At 40.7% G+C, this 26,178-nt stretch overlaps 1 protein-coding gene across 1 annotated transcript in view; it reads right to left on the bottom strand.

Moving 5' to 3' along the window:
- Positions 1–26,178, bottom strand: part of MTM1 (myotubularin 1) — an 84,501-nt gene that overhangs the window by 38,920 nt on the left and 19,403 nt on the right. The window contains exons 4-5 of the mRNA XM_008589267.1: positions 24,019–24,129; positions 15,795–15,896 (exon numbers count right to left, since the gene is read on the bottom strand). Of these exons, the coding sequence (XP_008587489.1) occupies positions 15,795–15,896; positions 24,019–24,129 (213 nt within the window). The remainder of the gene's footprint in view (positions 1–15,794; positions 15,897–24,018; positions 24,130–26,178) is intronic.

Here is a 26,178-nt window from a genome sequence, read left to right as displayed (position 1 = left end):
AGAAACCTACATCTCCGAATACCTAACCTTAAGACTGCAGGGTCACTCACCAACCGCTTCTTTTCTGATGAACTTTGCGATGTTTGAACAGGAATGTAAGTGAACTTTTTTTTTTCTAATTTGATTTCTGAAATGGAGGATATTTACCTTTTTAAAAGCTTCCATCTACCATTTAAGGGTGTGGCAATGTAAAATTACTTCACTCTCACCTTTTAGGTTACACTTTAGAAACAAGACCTCTTCATATATGAAAAACTGCTTCCATTAAAGTTGGGGGAGAAAGCTTAAAATTTTAAAGAAACATAGGAGGAACTAAAATTTGGCAAAGTTTATAATTCTAACACCTTAATGCTAGATAATGCTTTCAATGTAAGTGTTTCACACGGCTTGACACGGTAAGTTCACTTCAATTAGTTTTGACGCAGTTATTCCAAAAACCTGACAAAAGTTTCATAGGTCAAAAGCAGCTAGCACATAAATTACCACTTATACTTCCTTTTGCGTAAATAATTTGCCTAATCCTGTTTCTACCATTGACTGAATCTGTAACCCTGGGGAAAATGGCTTAATATTCCTGGGTCATGGTTACCTTCATACATAAATGTACATATTTCCTTGTTCAGGAAAGGACCACAAAAGTACATTTGAAATGTCATTTGAAACCATTCTGTAAAAAGAGCATTCTTTACAACTTGTCCACAATCATAATCATTTGAGGCTGACATTTCGCAGGGCTCATCCTCAGCACCTCTTCTCACTGTAATTCTCTCAACCTGGCAATTTTTTTTTTTTTTTTTTTTTTTTGTCTTTTTGTCTTTTTCCGTGTCCGGCAACGGATCGCAACCCTCAGTGTTGCCCCCGTACCGGACCGGGGACCGGCAACAGGACTGCAACCCTCGGTGCTGCCCCCGCGCCTCGCTCAGCCAGTGAGCGGGAACCGGTCTGTATGTGGGATCCGAACCCTCGGGCGGGAGCGTCGCCGCGCTTCCCAAGCGGTGCACTATCCAGTGCGCCACCGGGCCGGCCCCTCAACCTGGCAATTTTGGTCACACCTGTTAAAATGCCAATGATCACATCCAGGCCTACCAAATAAACCTTTCCCTGGGCCAGAGCTCTGGGTCTATGTCATCACCTGCTTCCTAGGTGCCTGTAACTGGTTGTCCCACAAATACCTGCGACTCAGCCTATCCAAAGTGGAACTCACCACCTCCTCCTGACTCTCCTCCTATATTCCCCATCTCAACCACTGGCCCTACTGTCGGCCTGGTCACCCAGGCTGGGTCCTCCCCTGTCTATCATCCCATCCCCACCACGACCATATTCAGTCAGTCACCAAATTCTACTGATCATACTGTCTAGATCTCTCTCAAATCCATTCTCTCCTATCCTTCACTGTCCCACTTCGAGCAGACCGACACAGATCAACGTGACTAATAAAAATCCCCAGAAATGGTCTCCTCTTCTCCACTCCTGCCCCCTCCACCCACTCTGCACATTGCAGCCCAAGTGATCTTTTTGAAATAGAAATCTAATCATGTCACATTCCCGTTTAAAACTTCAAAGTGACTCTTCTGACCTTCAGATAAATAGCACAACTTCTTGGCAGGGTACATTAGGCTCTGCAAGTTTGGCCCAAGCCTTCCCCTCCAGCACTGTCTCTCACTCACTCACTCTCCCACATGCTCACTGTGCTCCCCAACTCCAAACCATGTGCTCTTCCAGTCTGTCTGGCCTCTACACACTTGCACAGACTGTTCCTTCAGTGTGGCATGTCTGCTTCTGCCTGGCAAATGCTCCTACTCATCTTTCAGCATTTGTTTCCTCTAGGAAGTCTTCCTTTATGCTCCCGTGACATCCTGTGCACCACTGTATTGTATGCATCTGTTTGTCCACATCACCCAGGAAAATGGCAATCCTTGGGAACAGGAAGTGGGTATGTGCTCTAGATCCCTGAGCCTGGCCACAATGCAAGCATTCTATAAATGCCTGAGCAAAAGCAGGGAGGAAAGAAATGAAAAAGAAGAGGAACAAGGGGAGGCTTGTCCTACCAGACATTGCAACATCTTAGAAAGCTTCAATAGTTAAGAGCATTACTGGTGCATGACTAGAACGATCGAGAAAAGAAGAGAAACACTTAGAAATAAAACTAAATACACAGAGGAATTTAGTGTGAGATAAAGGTGGTTATTTCAAATCAATGAACTAGTCACCAAATGATGTTGCAACAACAGAGGAAGAAAGAGTTGGATCCATACCTTTCACTTTAACTCTGAATAAATTCCAAATTGATCAGATATTTAAATTTTATCTCATTTAGAGGAACATGAGATAATTCCTTTATAACTCTGAGTGGGGAAGTCCTTCCTAACTAGGATACAAAACCCAGAAGCTATAAAAGAAAAGAGTTAACATAGTAGGCTGGAGACTGCTCTCCTTAGAAAGGTCTGCTTACATTGTTGGTCCTTGGCTGGCACCTGGGAATCTGGATTTCAGGACAGTTCCCATCATTCCCTAGCTGGTAAGAGTGGCTTACTGTGCCTGACCTGTTTTTTTATAAATAAAACAGCTTATGCTGAAGTCATGCTTTCCTCCTGGGAGTGTGGAATTTGGTATCTGTTATGCAGTGGGTGCCTACGTGACTAGCTCCCAGTAAAAACCCTAGACACTGAGTCTCTAATGAGCATTTCTGGTTGGCAACATAGCAAACATGTGTCACAACTCATTGCTGAAAGAATTAAGTGCATCCTGTATGACTCCACTGGAAAAGAACTCTGGAAGCTTGTTCCTGGTTTCCCCCAAACTTCTCCCCATGTGCCTTTCCCTTTGGTGGTTTTGCTTTGTATCCTTTCGCTGTAATAAATCATACCTGTGAGTACAACCTTAGGTTGAGTCCTGTGAGTCCTCCTAGTGAATCACTGCACCTGGGGGTGGTCTTAGAGACCCCAGACAGACAGACAGACACACAGACAATAAATTCTACCAAATAAATATAAAAAAAATTCTCCATAGCAAAACCCACCATATGTAAAGTTAAAAGACATATGGGAAAAATATAATACAAGTCGTTATAGCTATTACATTAAGAGTAGCTACAAGTAACAAGAAAAAGAACAAAAACTCAAAAGAAAAACAAACAGAAGATCCAGAGAATGCAGAAATGGAAATACAAACCAAAAGATATTCAAATCCACTTAAATAAGTTAAATACAAAATAAAACTATGAATCTACATTTTCACCTATTGGGTTGGGAAAAACCAAACAATTAGAAAACATTCTGGGTTGGCCTGGTAGGCAGCATAATTGCCTCCCAAAGATGTCCATGTCTAATCCCTGAAACCTGTGTTATGCTACCACACATGGCAAAGAGGAATTCAGGCTGTAGATGGATTTAAGATTGCTAATCAGCTGACCTTATGATGGGGAGATTGCCCTGATGACCTGGGTATGCCTCATCTAGTCCTAAGTGTCCTTACAGGTGGAAGAGGGAAGGAGAACAGAGTCAAAGGAGGAGACGTGACCATGGAAGCAAAGTCAGAGTGTTGGGGGTGAGGAGGCCATGACCCGCTGTTGCTGGCCAAAGAGGAAAACAGTGAAGAGGTAAAGATTTGATGGCATTTGAGCCATCCTAGAAGGAAAAGACGACTTTGGACTCGATAGCAACAAAAAGGGACAAATGGTAGCCAAACTCAGAGAGTATACGGCCATTGGCAAACACCGTGGTCTCCTACCAGGTAGGAGGAGGGTAACAAAAGCTGGAGAGAGGCAGGGTCCCACTGTGAAAGAGCGAGCTTTATGTTTACAGTGACAGAGGTGGATAAGGTGCTGAAGTTTTGGAGGCAAAGTAATGAGATAATCTGGTCTGTATTCCAGGGAGATTAATCTGACAGAAGACACATGTAGGAGTGGATAGGAGAAAGATGGACATAGGAAGACCAGTTAAAGCACCATTCGAGCAGTTCTGAAGAGAGGAGATGAAAAATCCCCTGGACTTGGTCAACATTAAGAAACAGGTCCAATGGCCTTGATTTCACATGAGAATGAAGAGGAAGAGGATGACACCATTAAAAATAACCAGGAACACAAAGGAGAAGGATTTTGGGAAATATGAAAGACTCATTTTAAACAAAGGTTTAGGTGTCACGTGAAATCATATAGCAGCTATGGGGAAATATGAAACTATAGATTTGGAAGTCATGCTCAGAAAGGCAATGCTGGTAGACATGACAGTGAGAAAGACTGCTGAGGGGTAGTATAGAGCAGGAAGGAGGAGGAGGAGGACAGATTTTTCTAGAAAACCACGTTTAGAGGGCAGGAGGAAGCAGAAAAGAAGCGAGAGAGGTAGGAGGAACAGGAAATTTAGATCTCGGAAGCTACAGGGAAAGTTAAGTTTTAAAAAAAAGAGGGACAGGTATCTGGAAATCTGATAGTCTAGATGCCATAATGAGATTTCTGCTGAAAACAACTAAAAACGCTAGATACAACAGAAGAATTTTTTTTAAATGCATTAATGAGCCTGCAAGGGAGGAAAACATACTGAGAAGCCAAAAACTACTGGCAAACAGGAATGCAGAGAGCAAGAGGAACATACTGGCTTTCACCTTCAGGGTACCCACAGGACTGATTTTCATGGCCTCTTGGGGTACAGAAGATAGGACGTGAAGCCCTGGGCCTACCCAAGATGGGGAGTCAAACTGGAAACCTCCCAAGTGCTACAGCTCAGGGAAGGACGAATGGGAAATAACCACCTGTCTAGATTATAGGTGCTGAGCAAGAGAGGAAAACTCTCTCTACCACCATCTCCTAGTAGGGATTTGTAGCCACAAGTCAGCCCTTAAGTAATGTGTAGCCAAAAGTCATAAAACTTAGACAGTACCAAAACATCAAGCAGAGAATTTAATTATAACCATCCCAAGCTGATAGCGCCACAAGATGCCTGGCAGAAGGAAACGAATCCTATTGAGGGAAAACTGCCTTCACTCTTGGCCTCACGGTATTCCCACAGATGAAGTTCCAAGGAATAGGAGTTCACAGGCAATAATCACAAAACACACCAGGGAACTAAGCAACATGAGCCAGCAAAAACCCACACCCAAGGTAGAAAAAGGCCATAAAGACTTTGGGTGTTGAAATGATCAGAAGCATGCTATAAATTATGTTCAATTTGCTTACAGAAGTAAAAGAGGGGATTGTAAAATCTGAGTGGAGAGGAAGTAAGATATTATCAATAACGGCCAAACAGATCTGAAAAAGAGTCAAATAGAACTTCTATAATTGAAAAACATAATGTCCATCAATGGACGACTAAATTTGCTTACAGAAGTAAAAGAGGGGATTGTAAAATCTGAGTGGAGAGGAAGTAAGATATTATCAATAACGGCCAAACAGATCTGAAAAAGAGTCAAATAGAACTTCTATAATTGAAAAACATAATGTCCATCAATGGACGACTAGATAAGGAAAATGTGGTATATATACACAATGGAATACTACTCAGCTATAAAAAAGAATGAAATTCTGCCATTTACAGCAGCATGGATGAGCCTAGCAAAAATTATGTTAAGTGAAATAAGCCAGGCACAGAAAGAGAAATACCACATGTCCTCGCTCATAACTGGGTAGAAGGGAGGGAGGGAGAGAGGGAGGCAGAATGGCAGACAGAAAGACAGATAGAAAGACAGACAAAGACAGACAGACAGAAAGACAGACAGAAAGAACCACAACATTACGTTGAACTTTCAGAAGGAGAGAACAAACATAAGGATACTAGAGATGGGGGGAGGGAGGGGGCTTGGGAAGTGATTGGTCAGGTAAGGGGCATAAAGAATGATTATGATTTATATTAATGAATATGCTAATAAAAAAAGAAAAAACATAATAACGGAGATAGAAACTTGGGAGACAAAAACTCAGCTGATCAGGCATAGCTGAAGTCGAAGATAAAAGTGAGTAATTTGCCCAGCATGCACCCCGAGAGACAAATGGATGTTCCACTGATCAATATTCTTTATGTTTTACATATATTTCATATTCCTTTTGTACCTACTCAATATTTAAAAAACCACAACTTTGAAAGGAAGGGGTGGTTAAGAGTCAACTGACAGCACAGTTTAAGGGGTAAGGTCTCACAGACTACCACGTCTTATAACTTGTAAGGTATTGCCCACTTTCAGAGGAATAGCTCCACTTGAGCAGGAGGGCTACAAGTCTGATCACAATGAGTTCTGCAGAGAGTGGATGCTGAGGATGTGTGGGCGGGCAGGAATTTCTATGCTTCTGAACACGGATGGCAATGCTGGGGTAGTTCCAGGAGATGGGCAGTAGGGAGAACTGAGCACGTTCAAAGGCTGAGAGGGAGAAGGCAGAGAAGAGGGAGAGATCAAAGGGAACAGAAGGCCAAGTCTTGCAGGAAGCAAGACGGAAGGAGATTTAAAAGCATGATTAGTTCCTATAACTAGTAGGTTTACTGTTTATTTAAGAAAAAAAAAAGTCCTGGCCAAAAAGAAAATAGAAAACTAAGATATACTTTTGTCCTAAGGCCACTTCTAGGCTGAAAGCATGCATACGCACACAGGCACACATGCATATATATATATACGTGCGTGTGCACACATGTGCTTCTCGTTTCAGTCCCCATCTGAAAATGAGTTATTTCCTTTTATCTCTTAATTCTGTAATCAGCCTAGAAAGTAAGGGTCCACCAAATTTCAGACTAGTTTAAAATTTCAAAGCAATTTACAAATTTTTCCCCATTTCTGAGCTAAAAAACAAAGGCACAGAATAAAACAGAATTATGCAGAATTCTGTATTCATAGGATCATTTAGACCTCTCATTCAAATGATCAAAAGAGATGTTCACCCCCATAACTCACTTTACTAATTTGCATGTAATTATTTTCATAAGTCAGCACAAGTAGAGTAGAGTGACAGGACACAAGGTAGAAATGAAACTGTGCTTAAGCCGCACAACAGGGTTTGATGTGGTTCACCAAAGTTAGCAAAAAGAAATAAGTAGCAAAGACCATGAAAACCAAAGGCAGCAGTAACAAACGTCTGCAAATGCTGACAAGCCTGCTCTGTCTTAAAGTCGCCACTGTTTTGAAGACACTGTTTCCATCCTTAGGCTGCAGAATAAAGCACTATGCCATCAGTCCCTGGAAAGCTCCTAGGCGCCACAGCAAAGGCCTTGCAACCCAGATCCTTTGCTCCTGAAACAAGACGTAGCAAGAGCAAGTCCCCTCATCTGTGCCTATTTCAACTAACATAAGGTCAATTTTACCCCAGCCCAGACGAAGACAAAAACTTTGCAACGACGTGACTACTAATCAGCTCACAGAATAACAAGTAGGAAATACTGTGATGCTGAAGAGCTTAATCCAGAATGTCACAGAAAAACGGAAAGTGCAGAAACACAAACCCGAATGAGCCATGTTCCTTTGAAAGCAGTAAGTCTGAGAGGGTTTAAAAGATGAATAGAGGGCCGGCCCGTGGCTCACTCGGGAGAGTGTGGTGCTGATAACACCAAGGCCCCGGGTTCGGATCCTATATAGGGATGGCCGGTTGCTCACTGGGTGAGCGTGGTGCTGACAACACCAAGTCAAGGGTTAAGATCCCCTTACCGGTCATCTTTAAAAAAAAAAAAAGATGAATAGAAAAAAATGGGAAAGAGTTTCTGAAGAATTCTGTTCATTGCCTATCACCACTTTCCATAGTTCACATTTCTAGCTCAGATGCTTTCCGGATTTAAGACTCTGAAATTAAACGCTTTCAACGAATCCTTTCTCAAGGTACAACGAATGGTTTGTTAATAAGAATAATACTAATCTTTCCTTATATAGCATCTGTATTTTAAAAGGCTTAAAGTGTTCCACATACGAGGACACTTCAAAAAAGTTCGTGGAAAAACAGAACTGAAAGGTAATATGAATCTTTCCACGAATTTTTTGAAGTACCCTCGTATTATCGCAATTACTTTACTAACATTCTTGGGAAAAAGAATGCTGGGGTGATCATCTTTATTCCTTCGACCTGCTGGGACAATGGTGCACTAAGCACACAACGGCTGACACTGCATGCCGGGCAGCGTCATAAGCACTTTACGTTTAATCCTCACAAAAACCGTGTGTGGTAGGGACTGTCATCATCCCCATTACATATGAGAACACTGAAGCACATAAACATTATGGGACTTCCAAGGTCACCAAGCAGGTAAGTGACTGAGCCAGATTCAGATGTGGGCCGTCGGATTCCACAGCACATGCTCACAACCACACACCCGAAGGGCTCTGCAAACAAGTCCCCTCACTGGGGCTCCCCATCAGCAGCTGCTGTGAGCCTGGCACCTGGGTCTCGGGCTTCATTTCTTCTAGCTCGAGACTTCCCATGAGTTTATTTATCAACTCAAAACCTTCACTTAGAATTCAAGAAAATCCATGTATGCCTGTAGCTGTAAAGATAGATTTAAGTGGCTTTATTAACACTGACATTGACTTAAAATGCATTTCATTATACATACTCTATCATTATCTAAAACAGTGTTTTTCAAACTTTCTTGACCATGATTAACAGTGAGTAATGCACTTTAACACCAAGACCTGGCACACACACATACCCCTGAGAGAAATGTCTCATGAAACCATACCTCTCCAAATTATGTGTTAAGCTTTCAATATTTTCTATTCTATATTTTAAAATATTTTCTCTTCTATATTTAAAATTTTTATTCTATATTTAAAAATGCTGGTTTCAATCTAGTAAATTGATTTTATGACTCAGTAATAGGTTGAGACTGACAGTTAAAAAACTCTCATGTAAAAGTGATATTATCTCTGATTATTCCATTTGCATATAAAATGAGCAAATAATAAAGGAAATCAATGAGAGAAGAACTTTGCTGTTGAACATATCACCCCAACAGTCAAACTCTTTATTCTTCTGTAGTGCTATCAGGCTCTGCTCATATGTACACAATTTTGGTTCCTGTCTTTTAAAAAAATTGCTATAATATCAGAAGCATTGTGACATTTCTTATAAAAATTTATCATTTGGTTAGAGCTGATATTGAGTCATGTGCAATTTATGAGAATTCAGTACAACTTCTAGTGTTTGAAAAGCAAAGAAAAAATAAAACAAGAAAAAAAATACTTTGGCTGAAACAGAAAATGTTATCTAAAAAACGTGCATGTCTTACTGGACTGACATAATACATAAACAATCAAGTTAATAGTTTGAGGTGGACTCTGTTGCCAAACAGCTAAAGTTCAGTTTGAAGTTTAACTCCCGACTTGAACACACTGAGTGGTTAAAATACTAATGGGGAAGAAGGCAAGAGAGAGCCAAAGGGGTGGTCTGAAATTAAAAAGCCCACTCACAGTCTATTCATCCTGCAGCTGGATTTGGAACCCAGCTCTTTTGGCCTCCAGACAGCATTTCATGGATACTACAGCAAGTTTATTTCTGACTTCAAATGCCAATAAAAATCACTGATAATCTGCACCTGTTTGAAAAGTTTCAATAATATTAACCAAATGATATTTTTCAAGCAGGGGCCCTTTGTGTTGTTCAATACAATCAGGCTGAGATTATGCTTCCAGGAAATCCCTTTTTGGCACACCCTCACATTCCCCACTGTGGCAGTTTGGAAACTTTTCTTCCCCTCCTGTCTCGGAGGAATAATCATCTCTTCTCCTTTCCAAAACTGCCCTACAAATTGGGCTCGATCCCATCCCCCTCTGCCTTCTCTAGGATTCTGCTCTAGAAAGGATCACTTCTTTCTCTTGCCTTGAAAAGAATTTCCCCCTGTCCACAAATATATTCATTCACCTTTCTCAAAGTCTAAGGGAAAGAAAATTCTTCCTTCAACACAGCTGCTACCCCTTTAAAAAACAAAAAAACAAAAAAACAAAAAAACCCTCCTCCTCTCCCTTTAAACTCCTGCAAACTAGCTTGTATCCCCTCCACTCTGAGGTCATTTTCCTGGATTCATAAAAGTTTGACAGACTTATGCCAGGCACTGGACTAGGCAATGGAGATACAAAGATAATGAAAGAAGGTCCAAACCTCAAGGAGGTCCTCATTAGGGGATCAGGTCCCCAGGGAGCTTGAGGTCATCAAATCTAAAGGCCTCTCCTTGACCTCCCCCTCCTCGCCCCTCCAAGGCTGCCAATGGGACCATCCTGTTAAACCTCCCCCTTGCCTGGGCCCCCTGCGAACCGAGGGCTTCAGGCCCTTCCCTCACCTCTCTCACCGCTCTCCTCCACTTTGCTGGCTCCTTCCCACCTTCACTTCCTACAAGCCGGCCATTCCCAAGGCTCTGGTTTTGGACTTCTCTATGACACACCAGGTTTACTTCACCAGGGACCCTCAGAGGGGCTGTAGATACTAGGAGTTCCCTAAAATTTTATGTGAAGTTTTGTACATAAGTGCATTTCTCAGAGGAAGAGAAACCACAATTTACATCGTATTATCAAAGAAGTCTGTGACTCCAAATTAAGAACCACTGTTCCAAATCCACATCTCTAGACTCGTTCGTGAGGGGCAAGCCTGCAGTGGCCTGCTGGAAGTTGTTAAAATACACATGAAGTGTCACATGACCAAACAGAACTCATCGCTCCTCTCTCCTTCCCCTTCCTTCCAGCTGTGTCTACAAACGGAATCCCTTTCTGACTTCTCAAGCCCCAAACCTCAGAAGGCAGGCTAGTTCATCCCTGTCCTGTCCTCTACCACCTAGCTGCTGCCCAAGCCAGTAGCGTGTCTCATCCCATCCCCTGTCCCCTAGCGCCACCGGCGTCCTAGTTCAGGCACTGCAGACCACTCACACAGTGCTCGTACTCATCTCCTCAGCGCCCTTAGCTCTCTGCCCACGTCTATTCTTCATCATGTTGTCTGCAATCTCATCACGTATTTCAAAACCTCCAATAGGTCTCCATTACTTCCCGAAGCACAAGCTCCTCGACCTAGCAAGGGCCTCCACTAGATGACCCTACATTTCCTTCTCTTCCCCAAGCTCCAGGCAAAGCTCACTGGCTACCCTCTCGAACACCTTCACTGCTTCCACCTTCCCCTCCTCTGTGTCGAGGGTCAGGGTCTTGCCTCTGCCTAAAACTGCACTTCCTCCCCCCCGCCCCGTCTTCCGACTGGAAATTATGCCCCGTCCTTCAAGGCCTAATGCTAACAACTACCATTTCCACGCGGGCTCTTCCCATTTTGGTTAGATGTGTTCTATTCTTTCTGTGAGTCCCCAGAGGACTTCTGCTGCTCTTCTCTTATACAACTGAATGTAAACTATCCTATATTGGGGCCATAGGTATTTGTCATATCACTTTCGTTAGACATCACATCCCTGAATGGGACTAGGTCTCATTATTCATCCTGCACTACTTCTCATTGCTCCCTGACACCACCCAACACAGGACTCTGAAATGAACTTGGTTTACGAAACACTTGTACATGTTGACGTGAATCTCAGGGACTGGAACTCCAAAAGCAGTGCCAATAGCTAATCTGTTTTATCTGTATCTTGTACTGTTTTGGTGACTGACTTCGACTTCTCTTAAGGATGACTTACTGGTTAAAACTTAGAGAATGCAGTTTTCCAGAACTTTATGTGAGCAATTCAGTTCACATTTTTTCTCAGTCTGTTACTTTATTGACTTCCTAAAGGAAGAAGCAGGGATTCCTAGTACAGACATGAAAAATAGGATCAAGTACCACAGACTTGAGAAATCAAGCACTCTGTGGATGACTCCACTGACAGCAACACGGAATTCTAGGTGCTGGTGCTAGATCCACAATATTCAGAAACATCCATCCTGTTTGTTTCAATATAATGACTTTTTTCTTTTACTTTCTACTAAACCTAAGTTCAATAAATAAGCTGTCATTATAAAACTCCCATGCAGAAGTAGTCATGCTGAGGCTAGAGACATAAGTACAGGCTGATCCCTACATCTTGATCAGCCTACGACTTGGGGCGGGGGGAAGCAATTACTATGTAATTACCACATAAGGCAGACTGAGATAAGTGCTCTAATAGAGAAACCTGCAAACTCTAACAAGTGACAGGTAAGATGAACTCTCACTGGGGGCACACACATGGCATGGAAAAGGACCCAGGATTGAGCAAGATAAGTGTGTACAGGAAAAGACAAGGGGACTGCAGGTAAAGGGGATAGCAAAATCCAAACTGAGAAAGTACTGTCTATACCAGAGGACCACAGGGCAGTCCTATAAGGCTGCAGTGTAGGGTATAAGCCATGAAGAGTCACCAAGGGTGGTTTTTTGGGGGGGGGGGACGGGAGGTGGCACAGTGATAAGATTGCACAGTCCTGCACCACTATATAGCTTATAGCCTAGATGTATAGACTAAACCATCTAGATTTGTATAAGTATACTCTGTGATGCTCACACAATGACAAAATTGCCTAACCACGCATTTCTCAGAATGTATCCCCAGCAATGCATGACTATACTTAAATTCAAAACAAAACAAACAAAAACAACTGGCAGCATTGTGTAGGATGAGTTGGAAGGGGAGAAAACTGAAAGAAGGGAAGCTAGTCTGGAAGCATGGCTTAAATTAGGAAGCACAAGTAGAAATGGGAAGAAATAGTTGAAAGTTACTAATTAGTAGAAACTACAGGATTTGGAGCTGATGTACCTGTGGGAGACAAGGCAGAAGAAGAATAAAAAACAAGCTGACTTCAAGTTACTGAGCTCAACAACTGGGGATCCTCAAATTTGCAGGACCTATAGGACGAAGAACAGGTCTTGTGAACTGCAAAAAGGTTAGGGCAATGATGAGCACGTGATTGTCACGGACTTCCAGAGGAAGGTTTGAGGGTAAGACTCTGCCTCAGTCAAGGACAATATCAATGCTGGATTTATAAGTCACCTACACAGCAGTGGCACCTTAAGCCACGGGACTAAATGAAATCACCATGGCAAAGCAAGTAGCGTGAGAAGAGAAGAGGGCCGAGAGTGGAACACTGACAAGATGCTTACATTTGGGAGAAGGCAGAGGCAGTGAAGACTGCAAAGGAACAGTCAAGATGGTACAGGAACCCAGCAATCAAGACTTTCAAGAGGGAGGTCAACAGCACTTAATGCTGGGGAGAGAGCAAACAAAATGAAGATGCAAATGAGCCACTAGGATTTAGGCAGTAAGAGGTCGTAAGCTCCAAAAAGGTACCTTCAATAAAGGTCAATACTGGAATGGGCTGGAGGAATGAATAAACTGGAGATGGGGATAGGCTATTCTTTCCAGAAGCTTGGCACTGAAGTGAGTTTAAGGGGAAAGGTGATCTAACATCTGCCTTTTTTAGGGGAGTAAGTACTAAAAGACATAGAAGATGCTGGAAAAAGGGGATGGCTGATGGAGCAAGGAGATGGACTGGGCCTTCAGCTCCTTGCAACCTGCCATTCTTTAAGTTTCTGATCATCCAAGGCTAGATATGCATAAACCAAGACAGTACGTATTTCCTCACCGAACACTTGTGAATCAGACTCACATTCCCACTTTCATGGTAATTTGGATGATGTGTTCCCATAATACTCTTTTTATCCTAAAAGGGTTAAAAACATTTAATATAGAAACATTTTTAAAATCACAAAATCAGAAACTTAGAAAAGGCTGAAAAGAGATTCAATGATATGCTCTCAGTGTATTTGTGTCCAAGCATCACATCTTCATCTGTCAACACACGACTCGCGATGAGGACCTCATATCCTCCTGCATCTCCACAGCCTTTGTGAAATCCTCCTTTCCATCAAGCATGAACTTTCTTTGACTGAAACACCTGCTAGTGAAATCTGGGGTAGGAGAGGCCTTGTCTCACTAGGAAAAAATCTTAGGCCTTTATTGCAAAACACAAAAACAAACAAACAAACAAAAAAAACAAAGAGAAGCAAACATATTAAAGACAGCTACAGAAAGAAAAGCTAAAATACAAAGCAGCTCTTCAACTTAATGATCTCTTTCATCCCCTTCAGTTTATTTTGCAGCCTATACTTAAAATAAAGGTGTTTATATATTTTTTAAAGAATTATTTCCTTGCTCTCCCCTTAGCAGGCTTTTGCCTCCAAATTTGTTTAGTTAGAGTCAGCCAGACGAGGAAGAGGGGAGGAGGAAGAAGAAGCAAGCAATGCAGGACAGAAGAAAAGGGTGAGAGCAAGGCAGAAGACACGAGCATACCTCAACAAGTTCACGGAAAGGCTCCTATTATCTTTCAATCATATCTCATAAAGAAAGATTAAGAGTGAGACTCATGGAAAGGTTTACCTCAGTGACACGGTAAAAGACTACTTCAACAGTTTGGTGAAGAGGAAAGAAAAGCTTTTGGTGCACATGATACTAAATCACCTTATGAACCGAGTCACAGATTACAATTGATTAATGTATAATAATCAGCCCTGTCAAACACAATCGTACTTCAAAAAGTTCATGGAAAGAGTCATATTATCTTTTAATTATATTTTCCCACAAAGTTTTTGAGGTGCCCTCGTATATACTAAATTCTATCACATGACATTGAAATGTCATTCTTTTAAAAAATAAACCTGCCCTATTCAGCTACTGGCTGCAGTACCTATACAATATATCTGTATTTTAGAAGTACATTTGTTTATTTTTGCCATTGTCTATTTTATTTTTTTATTTTCTTCATTGTACATGTTTATGGGATATGGTTTATCATTTCTTTTTTTTTTATTGGTTATGAATATTCATGGGGTACAAAGCTGATTGTCACCACTTGTGCCCAAGATGTGAAGGCCAGATCCATACTGGCAGCATGCCCATGACCACAAATTGTGATTAAACCCTGTGTCCCCCACCCAATTATCCCCAACCTCCCTCTCCATCTTTCTTTTCCCCTAACTCTGCTTTATATCCTAAGGTCTGTTCTCTCCCTCTGCAAGTCCAACGCACCATTGTGGTCTTTCTTTCCTTCCTTCTTTCTCTCTTATCTCCCACATATGACTGAGGACATGTGGTATTTATCCCTCTGCTTTGCTTATTTCACTCAACATAAGTTTCTCCAAGCTCATCCACGTTGTTGCAAATGGCAGTATTTCATTCTTTTTTATGGCAGAGTAGTATTCCATGGTAGATATACACCACGGTTTCCTTATCCAGTCATCCCAATACATGCATATATTGCATAATAATCTAAGAATAATTAGCATATCTATCACCTAAACATTTATCATTTCTTTGTGGTTATAACATTCAAGATCCTCTTTTCTGGCTTTCTTCAAATATACAATACAATATTATTAGCTATTTTCACCCTAGAGGAAGCAAATTTGTTTAAATGGCACTTAGATTCTTCCCATTTATAACTGGAGCCATAAAAGCTTGACACCCATTACTTGTTAACTCCGAAGTTGAGAGCGATGAACTGTGGGATACAACCTCACAATGTTGCACTAAGCCACCCCAGTCCACCTCACTGTCTCCTACATTTTAAAGAGGGGTGGCCAAGACCGAGGGCATGATCAAGGCTGGAAAAGCACAGAGTTGCCCGGAGGGAGCTCCCAGGCTCATGTGGAGCTCCCACCAGCCTCCCAGGCACTGCATTTCAGTCACCTGGGGCAATCTATCCCACACAAACTAGCAGGGGAGAGACTGATTCCCTCTGGAAATAAGTTAATCATATTTAATAAGCACCCACACACACATACCACACTGGTCAATGCAACACAGAAAGTAAAAGTAAAAGGATCCCAGCCCGCAGGCAATTTTCACAGAGGAGGTACTTGAGAACTTTCTGACACTCAGTAGAGCCCTGAAATTTACCAGACTGTGGGCCAGAGGAAAGGCGTATCTTGTGAGGATCTCAAACATATCTCTTCTGCTGTGGCCTTCCTGCTTCAATGCAAACCTCAGGTTTCTCATGTCCTAGGGGGTAAAGGAGAAATTTGACAGTTCAGTCTTCAAAATAAAGTCATATTAATTAGCAAAAAATCTTCTGTTCGATTAAGGGAGTAGAAGATTCACTTACCTAAAAAGACAATTAATCTAGATTACTAAGACAATTACTTTGTTTTATATGATATTTTCAAATATCTGGTTTAAGAACACCTGAAAATATTTCCATCACAGCCATGAATGTAAGGACAAGACAAAGCAACTAGCCCTAAAGAGAAGACAGAGCTAAAATTCATTTTATAAATAGAAAAAAAAAAAAAAAAATCAATCCAACCTTGCCTTGCATACCATCTACTGTGTCTATCTATTTTCACTGGTTTCCAAAGTATTTTTAAATTATAAAACAGCATTTTATTCACACAACTTTTCAAAAGAATACCTACTATCAAATATAATCTCAGCATTGTCAAACATATCATTAAAATACAGAAGCTCTCTTCCTAAATGATTGGCATTTTAGGCTCTCATGCAAGTAATGTAAGTAATATATTTTTACTATACAATTATACTTTCACAGAGTTTTATATAAGCTACATTAAAGTACCCCATATTGTAGTAACCATACCTTTAGGAAATAAAAACCAATGATCAAAACCAGATTTTAAAGTTAGCTTCCAATACATATCTCTTAAATAAGCAGGAAAACCTTTTAAAACAAATTCAAACAAAATAAGATCCTTTCAATGTCAATTTGTATTATATATAAAAGTATAATATTCAAATCTTATTTTCAAAGCTGGAGTGTTTTTTAGGTTGTCTCTTAAAAAAAATCAATCATGGTGCTGGGACTGAGTGATGACTAAGCACTGAAAATGTTATACACTGCCTAGTACTTTCAATTCTTGTTTCAGAAAAACGAGCACTGTGCTGGAGCCTGGGACTACTTCAGGAATGAGACAGACTCAGTCCCTGTCCTCTTAGATATCACAATCTTCATATTTTTCAAGGTGCTTTGCATTTATTACCTCAAGGGCACTCTCAAAGCTTCATTATTCACTCTTTGTTCAGAAGGATCGGCAAGGGCCTTGCCATATATAAGACATCCCAAAATGCAAATGGCAGCAAATGAAGTATGAAGAACTAGACTCAGACCTCAATGAATGACCCGAGATCAATCACTCCGTATACAGATGGCATCTATTGAGCCTTGCCAGCCCCAGGATTCTAGACTTTCATCTTTGAAAACATGTAACTGAATAAAGTAGAACAACTGATTCACATCAAGTCCTGAGAAAATTGGGATATGAGTTGTTGGCTCACGATGCAAAACTATAGTAAAGTGAAGGGAAAAATCATTTCAGTGGCATGGTATATGTTAACAATCAGTACAACATTGGATAGCTGAGGACCCTCAGGGCTTGAGGACCTGTGAGGAACTTTCTTCCTAAAAGCCATGGGTCAGATGGTAACTCTGTAACACCATTCTCTTATCCACTTGGCCAGAAATTACACCATCTCTAAATAAATACAAGGGGTCTTCAAAAAGTTCATGGAAAATGCATATTATCAAAAAAATTGTGCGTGGCTTTCAAATTTTTTTTGCACCAAAATAAACTCATAGTAACTTGTTATGGCATGTCTGAAGAGGATCTAGTTTGAGGCACTAAGAAGGATAAGCCACCAGTTTGAAAAAAGCCCCTATCAGCGCAGCATGGATTTTGCTAAAATTGAAAAATGATTCAACAAATGGTGCTGGGAAAACTGGATATCCATATGCAGAAGAATGAAACTAGATATGCATCTCTCACTATACACTAAAATCAACTCAAAATAGATTAAAGACCTAGGTATGAGACCCGAAACCATAAAATTACTAAGGGAAAATGTAGGTGAAACACTTCAGCAGTTAGGTCAGGGCACAGGCTTTATGAACATGAGCCCAAAAGCACAAGCAGCAAAAGAAAAAATAAACAAGTGGGACTATATCAAACTAAAAAGTTTCTGCACAGCAAAAGAAACAATCAACAGAGTGAAAAGACAACCTACAGAGTGGGAGAAAATTTTTGCCAGCTATGCATCTGACAAGGGACTAATATCCAGAATATACATAGAACTCAAGCAATTATACAGTGAAAAAATAAATGACCCAATTAAAAAATGGGCAAAGGAGCTGAATAGACATTTTTCAAAGGAAGACATACAAATGGCCAACAGATACACGAAAAAATGCTCAACATCACTAGTCGTCAGGGAAATGCAAATTAAAACCACATTGAGATACCACTTCACCCCAGTTAGACTGGCTATGATCAAAAAGACGGTGAATAACAAATGCTGGCGAGGGTGTGGAGAGAAGGGAACACTACTGCGCTGTTGGTGGACTGTAAATTAGTACAACCACTTTGGAAAACAATTTGGAGGCTTCTCAAACAATTACAGATAGATCTTCCATATGATCCAGCAATCCCTCTTCTGGGTATGTATCCAGAGGAATGGAAATCATCATGGCGAAGGGACACCTGCACTCCCATGTTTATTGCAGCTCTGTTTACAATAGCCGAGATATGGAACCAACCTAAATGTCCATTAATAAATGAGTGGATAAGGAAACTGTGGTATATATACACTATAGAATATTACTCTGCCATAAAAAAGAATGAAATCCTCCCATTTGCAACAACATGGATGAACCTGAAGAAAGATGTTGAGTGAAACAAGCAAAGCACAGAGGGATAAATACTTCATGTGCTCACTCATTGTGGGAGCTAAGAGAGAAAGGAAGGCAGGAAAGAAAGACCACAGTAGTCCTATGATCCAACAGAGGGAGGGGACATTCCTAGGGCTACAAATTAAAGTTGAGGGGAGAGCAGGAAGGGGAGGGATGTTGGGGGATAATCGGAAGGGGACAAAGGGTACAAAAGCAATTTCTGGTAATGGGTATGTCTCGAATATGAATCTGGCCCCCACATCATAGGCGGGAGGGGGGACAATCAGCTTTGTATCTCATGAATATTCAAAATAAATAAATAAATAAATAAAAAGAAAACAGAATGAGAGGCACTTCCTAGGTGTTTGTGAGATTGGAAGCAGAAAATGTGAGAGGGTATTTACAGCAAATACAAGTAAGAGAATAGAGTTCCTGGACTTTGGAGAACAGAATAGATTACTTCTACTAGTAATCTCTGCCAAATCCATTTCTCCATCTCTAATCAAGAATTTTATCAAGTCCTTCTCTCTTTTCAAATAGCCAAGCCAAGGTAGGTCCAGTGTGAAAGAAGAAAGAAACATTCCCCTTTCACGGCCCTGTCCTAGGTCTTCAACAACAGTCTTATGGCAGTTCTTTTAATATGTCTCAATTTCCCATGTGTTCATCTTTGTGAATACAATATAAACTTACTACAAGCAAGGAAATGTTATGTGTCTTCCTGTGTAAGTATTTTTGCTTGTGTATTTTTATTTCTACAGGGTTGTGCAAATTGAGCATCAGTGTGATCCATCAACAGATTTATTTATTTATTTATTTTTTTTAAAAGATGACCGGTAAGGGGATCTTAACCCTTGGCTTGGTGTTGTCAGCACCACGCTCAGCCAGTGAGCGAACCGGACATCCCTATACGGGATCCAAACCCGGGGCCTTGGTGTTATCAGCACCGCACTCTCCCGAGTGAGCCACGGGCCGGCCCCAATCCATCAACAGATTTAAAAGGTATAAATTTAATTACCACATGTTTGGCAACCAGAAAGATACATTTAGTGGTCAGAAATAATTTCCAGTATAGTACTGGATGATTTTCCACTGGACTTAGTATAAGGGTCGTACCTCTAAACTACACGCCCCTTAGTCAAAGGCCATACCTCTCAATTGTAATCAGTTCCCTGGAACTCCATGATAAGCAAGTTACTTAGCATTCTCTATTTCTGTGAGCTAGTAACTCAGTCAGTATATATGCACAGATTGATAAATAGATTGAAATGCTCCCTGAAGTAGGTTAGATCTCCTGAGAAAAATATACAAGAATGTAAGTTTCTATTATCTTCCTCTATTGTGTTTATCATTTCTTTCTAAGTGGATAAATTTATGTAATTGAATTAAAACTGAACAATGAAGGGCTGTAGTAATAGTGTATTGATCAATTGAACACACTGAAAAAAACGAGATTTAGAAAAACATTTCCCAAATTGTAATTCTGGAGATATTAGGTAGTCGATGAAAAAAAAAGATAAAATAAAAAGGCTATAAAAAAAAAAGAAAAAGAAAAATGAACATCAAATTTATGGTGAAGCTTGGGTGGAAGAACGGTGAAATCACTGATGCTTTACGAAAAGTTTATGGGAACAGTGCCCAAAGTAATAAACAGTTTCCAAATGGGTAACTCATTTTAAGAAGGGATGAAATGTTGAAGATGAAGCCCACAGTGGCGGACCATCCACATCAATTTGTGAGAAAAAAATCAATCTTGTTTGTGGCCTAGTTAAAGAATACCTGTGATTAACAGCAGAAACAATAGCCAACACCACAGATATCTCAATGGGTTCAGCTTACACAATTCTAGACAGAAAAATTACAGTTGAGCAAACTTTCTGCTCAATGGGTGCCAAAACTATTGTACCCAGATAAGCTGCAAAAGCTTACCGTGGAAATTTTAAACAACTGGGATCAAGATCCTAAAGTATTTCTTGGAAGAACTGTAACAGGAGATGAAACATGGCTTTACCAGTATAATCATGAAGACAAAGCACAATTAAAGCCATGGCTACCAAGAGGTTGGAAGTGGTCCAGTCAAAGCAAAAGTGGACAGGTCAAGAGTAAAGGTCATAGCAACAGTTTTTGGGGTGCTCAAGCATTTTGCTTGTTGACTTTCTGAAGGGCCAAAGAACAATCACATCTGCTTATTATCAGAGTTTTTGGAGAAAGTTAGCCAAAGCTTTAGCAGAAAAACACCCAGGAAAGCTTCACCAGAGAGTCCCTCTCCACCTTGACAATGCTCCTGTTCATTCCTCTCATTAAACGGGAGAAATTTTACAAGAATTTCAAGGAGAAATCATTAGGCATCCACCTCACAGTCCTTATTTGGATCCTTCTAACTTCTGTTTGTTTCGTTATCACAGTCTTTAAAGGGCGCCCATTTTTCTTCAAGTTACTAATGTAAAAAAGACTGCATTGACATGGTTAAATTCCGAGGACTCTCGGTTCTTTAGGGATGGACTAAATGGCTGGTATCATTGCTTACAAAAGTGTCCTAAACTTGATGGAGTATACGTTGAGAAATAAAGCTTATATTTTTATTTTTATCTTTTATTTCCATGTTTCCATGAACTTTTTGAAGTCCCCTATTTTTTCTGATCTATCAATGATTCAAACAACTTCTTTTAATGTGCCAAGGTACAAGTGATTCAAGCAATTTCTTTTTGCCAACTGATTCAGATGCAACTAAAGAACAGAATCATTTCTTGCCAACAAGAAAATTGACGTGGAACAGGCAAATGACTCACAGGCAGCAGATCACCAAATCTGTAATAGAAACAGGAATATATACTAACTGGCAAGTTCCACCTGGTCTCCTCAGAGTTTGACTCATCAGGGAAGGGTACCTGGGAAAGATCCTTGTGGCATAAGAGTCTCCCGGTAAGACCCTCAATCTATTTAACAACTGGGTCATATATTGATGCTCCCAGCCTTGCTAGTAGACACACTCCCACTGCAACAACTCTGAAGTGTTAATTTATTAAGGTGTTATTTCTGAAGAAAGAACACACATCACTGCTGACTCTGAAAAACCACGTTGTCTTTAAGCCAAGTAAATGGGATTGAGGAGGGGAAGAAAAAAGGATTTGTTTTTACAGACTCCAACTGGTCATCAGGGGCAGGTACAGGGCCTGCAGGGTAAGAATTCACATATTCAGAGCTACCTTCTCCCTTGTTGCCAGACAGCGTCCTCTGGGACGTACACCCACCATGTGAAAGCTGCTACTGGCAAGCAGAAACCCCCATGTGCACAGCTATTACAGCCAAATTTGTAGGGGTTGTGTAACCACTGGTTTTGAAAGAGAAATACAATTGCATTATGGTTTCTGATGGCAGGTAAAAGATGACCTACGAGAGACAGGATAGAGAGTCTTTATCCTACTGCAGCAGATTCCCTTTGTATCAGTGTCAGGTCTGTTACTGAAACGGCAGAATATGACTCTTGTGACACTGGTGTTTCCAGGGAGATAATTTAGTTAAAAGGTTGTGCTACAACACTGTTCTAGGCCATCACCTTTGGGCTCACACTAATTCCAAGAAATATACACATGTACCATTTGAGAATTATGCCTAGTGAGTTGTTCCTAAGCCTTTTGCTCTTATAATAAATAGACGAAGGGTGAGAATACGGTCTTATTAATTTTAAGGGAATTAATATTTAAGTACGAGTTTTTCCTACTGGCAAGGCAGCAAATAGGATTTTTAGAAACCCTATTTGAATGAAAGTCACTTCAAAATCATCAAAATAGTAACCCCATTTTCCCTTGAATACTTTAATATAACACTCTACTCCCATGAATCCTTTTATGCAAAGCACAAAAACCTTCCTTAAAAGTAAATCCCCATATTTCTATGCCCCAAAGGGTGGACAGTAGCTGGGATAATAGAGAAGGCATTAAGGTAGCTCAGATTAAAACAAAAACAAAAAAAGCTGAGGTGGGGAGTAGTGGAGAATTTCAGCTCAAATTTAATAATTACATAACCCTTTGGTTTCTGACAGAGTATACTAGTCTTGATCTTTTATAAACTGGAAAGAAAACACTGTATTGAATGCATAATCCAAACATAAGTATAGGAAGTTGGTTTTTAGAAATCACAGTGCATGAGACTAAGAAAAGGACACTTGGGTTTTAACTTTGGCTCTTCCCCTGGCTCCTTGTGCAACCCTAGGCAAGTAATCTCATTCAGCAAAGGCCTCACTTCCTTATCTGTAGAATGAAGGACTTGGAATGGCTGGAAGTCAGCAGACTTTAGCCCAGGTCAGTGTCTGTATGGTCCCCAAGCTGCCTTTTTTTTTTTTTACACATTTTAGAGGGACTGAAAAAACAAAATACAGAAAAGAATATGTGACAGAAATCTTATGTAGCCCACAAAGCCTGAAAAATTTGCTATGTCACCCTTTACAGAAAAAGTTTGCTGATCCCTGCACTAGACTGATGGCTTACAGTCCCCCGAGACACTTGAAAGCATGCCAACCTTCTGGATCTCAACGTTCAAACATTATTTTACAGTAGGATTTGGGGTAGAACCTAAAGATCTACATTTTTAAAAAGGTTTCCCAATGATCCTGATGCACATCGAGGTTTGGAATAGATGACCTCCAAACCCCTTCCAGCTCTTTCTAGAACTGGGCACTATGCTACGGATTGTAGTCTTCTGACACTCAATACCTGGAAAGGAGATTTCCTTGCCAGAAGTTTTATTCTCTTGTTTACAAAATGATGATCTCACTGTATTGGGATTCCAACTTTGCTAAGATTACCCAACGAATGGCAAAGTTACCTAATTCTTCTGAGCCTCAGGCACCCCACCTCCCATACGTCCATCTCAGAGGGTTGCGCTAAGGACTGTATGCAAAGCACTTGGCATGTGTTTGGACGGACACAGCTACTCAATAAATGGTGACTATTATAACTGATTAAATTTTATTATCATTAAATGTCTCACATTCACCATCCCAAAATAAAATGTTAGGCCCCTACCTCTGAAAACTGTCTAAGCACAAGTCACAAGGGTTGTTAGAGGTAAGGACACATCCTGTTCAGAGAGGGCAAAATTTCTCTAGTCCTCCTTTCTTTCACGGTATGAAGGTGTCTAGCTGGTAACACATGACATGAAGGGGCACCTGGAACACACTGGAGCAAAAACTAAAAAGTTTTCTTCCTACTCAAGCTTACAAACTGACCAATTCCTCGAGTCCGCATACTTGGTGACCACAGTGGGTCACTTGTACGGGAAGTATTTCTCTAGGTGCTTTTGGAAAGCTTAATCATAAGGAAGAACCATTTCCAGAGCCTTAAATGAACAGGAGATTTTGATTTTTTTTTTAAACCCACATTAACTTTCTACTATCAGTCAACACTAGTGTGCCTTTTTCTTTGTGTAAGAAAGTATTGAATCTCTTACTTTACAAGTAATATCTAGACCATAGGAATTTTCTCCTCTACTTGTCGCGCCTCCCATTTTTTCAATTCTTGAGATCACACCCAGAGGAACATCAAGTATTAGAGCAGAATCCTGTAACGGACAAAAATACAAAAGTCAAAATTTCTGTCATAATTAAAACATTGAAAATGTATAAAAATAACGATATACTTTTGGGGTGTTTTTACCTTGGCCCTCTTACCACTTTGTGAACAAAAATATGATATAGATGGCACTTGAAAGAGCAAGCATTAAACTAGTTAATTATATGATTAAAATGCACCCCCAAACTTCTGCCTTTGTGGAATAAAGACTAAACTCCTAGGAACACAATTCCAGGGCTCTCATGATGTCACTTCTAGCCTGTTTCTGTAGGCTTCTCTCTCACAACGATCTGCACTCCAACTAGGTAAACTCTTCACCATTCTTCAAATACTTCATCCATCATCAGGCCGTGTGCTTTGCTCAAGGTATTCTCTTTGCCTAGTAGGATCTATCTTTCCCAACTACCAAAATTCTCCTCATAGCTTCAGCCCTGGCTCAGCAAGCATCACCTCTAACAAAGCTTTGCTTTCCATTTGATCAGACAGAATTAACCACTTTCTCCTCTGAGGTTCCAGAGCACTTGGTTCAGACTGCTGTTACACCACTTGTTTGCTTGCTTGCCTTGTTACCATGAATTTACATGTCTGTATCCCCCCACTAGAAACCAAGCATCTGGAAGTAGTGCTTGTCCCAGGCATGTGTGCATTTCCCAAAGCAGGAGGGCCTGACCGCACAGCAATGCGTCTCCACTGTTTGCTAGACAGTGCTGGGTGTGAGTGGTCCATAAGACTGCTGGCGTGATGGAATCATGTTAGTGAAGTTAACATCACAATCACTGCAACAAGATAATAACAGGAGCTGCCACGTACAGGATACCTCATCTGTGCCAGGTACTGCAACAGGGGCTTTACATGCATTGTCTTCTTTTATCCTCACACCATTCCAGAATGGAGGTGAAGTGTCCCTGTTTCCTGATATGCCAACCAAGGTTTTAAAAAGCTTCAGTAACTTGCTTAGTACATATGGGGCAGGGCTGAGATTCAAGCCAAGACCTTGGAAACACACACCAAAAGAGCCATAAAATAGTCCTACCCTTTGACCCAATAATTTCACTCCTAAGAACTTATCTTATGGCTGTCAATCAATAGGAGGAAAAAAGCTATATGTATATGGAGCCAGAAGTGGACAGCAGGGTGGAGAAAATTATAGTTAGTCAATTCAATTGAATGAGTAGGCAGCTACTAAAATAATTATGGTATATGGAAAAATAAGTTTATGTGGAAAAAAAGCAGCATATAAAATACACAGTGGCTACAATAACATAAAATATACACACGTACTTCAAAAAGTTTCTGAAAAAAATTGAATTAAGATAATATGAATCCTTCCATGAACTTTTTGAAGACCCCTCCTATATTCACACAAATGAAGATATGATGGGCTACACAATTTTTAAATCCAAAATTTTTTTAATATTGTATTAGATGACTTTGCAATAAAGAAATTTTTAAAGGTGTCTGAATTTTTATTCTTTAAAAATGTCTTTTTAGGGATACAACTAAAGTTTTTCTTTTATATTAAGTCCTTTTCCTTAAAATGCAGTATGGAAGAGAGTTCCAGTCAAGACGGCAGAATAGACAGTCCCCAGCATCACTCTCTCCCACAAATCAACCAATTTACAACTATAAAAAAGCAACAACAGTCAAGCTGGGGGCGCTAGAGCTCAGGGGAAGAAGAGCAGAGACCTACAGAGTTCATGAAGGTGGGAGAAGCCACGATGAGAGACAGAAAAAACTGCTCAGAGCATTTCAGGCCACAGCCACTTTAAGGCTGGATCTGGTGAGTTCATGGAGCAGGAGCCAGCAAAAGCCGCAGCTGTGCCCTTCGGATGGAGTTGCTTGGAGGTGGCAGGGGAGAAGAGAGCCTTGGTGGCCCCGAGGACAGCAAGACCACTAATAGGGTTTCCGTGGACATACACAGGAGTGAGGAGCCAGAACAGCTGAAAAGGGAAGCCATTCAGAGGCTGGTGAGTCATTGCAAGGGACTGGTACGTGGCCTGTCCCATGGGAAGTGTTGCAGCATGGGTGGTGGGGAAGA

Source organism: Galeopterus variegatus, unplaced genomic scaffold, assembly GCF_000696425.1.
Source record: "Galeopterus variegatus unplaced genomic scaffold, G_variegatus-3.0.2 Scaffold5336, whole genome shotgun sequence".
Lineage (NCBI taxonomy): Eukaryota > Metazoa > Chordata > Mammalia > Dermoptera > Cynocephalidae > Galeopterus > Galeopterus variegatus.
This window is presented reverse-complemented; position numbering and strand designations above follow the sequence as displayed.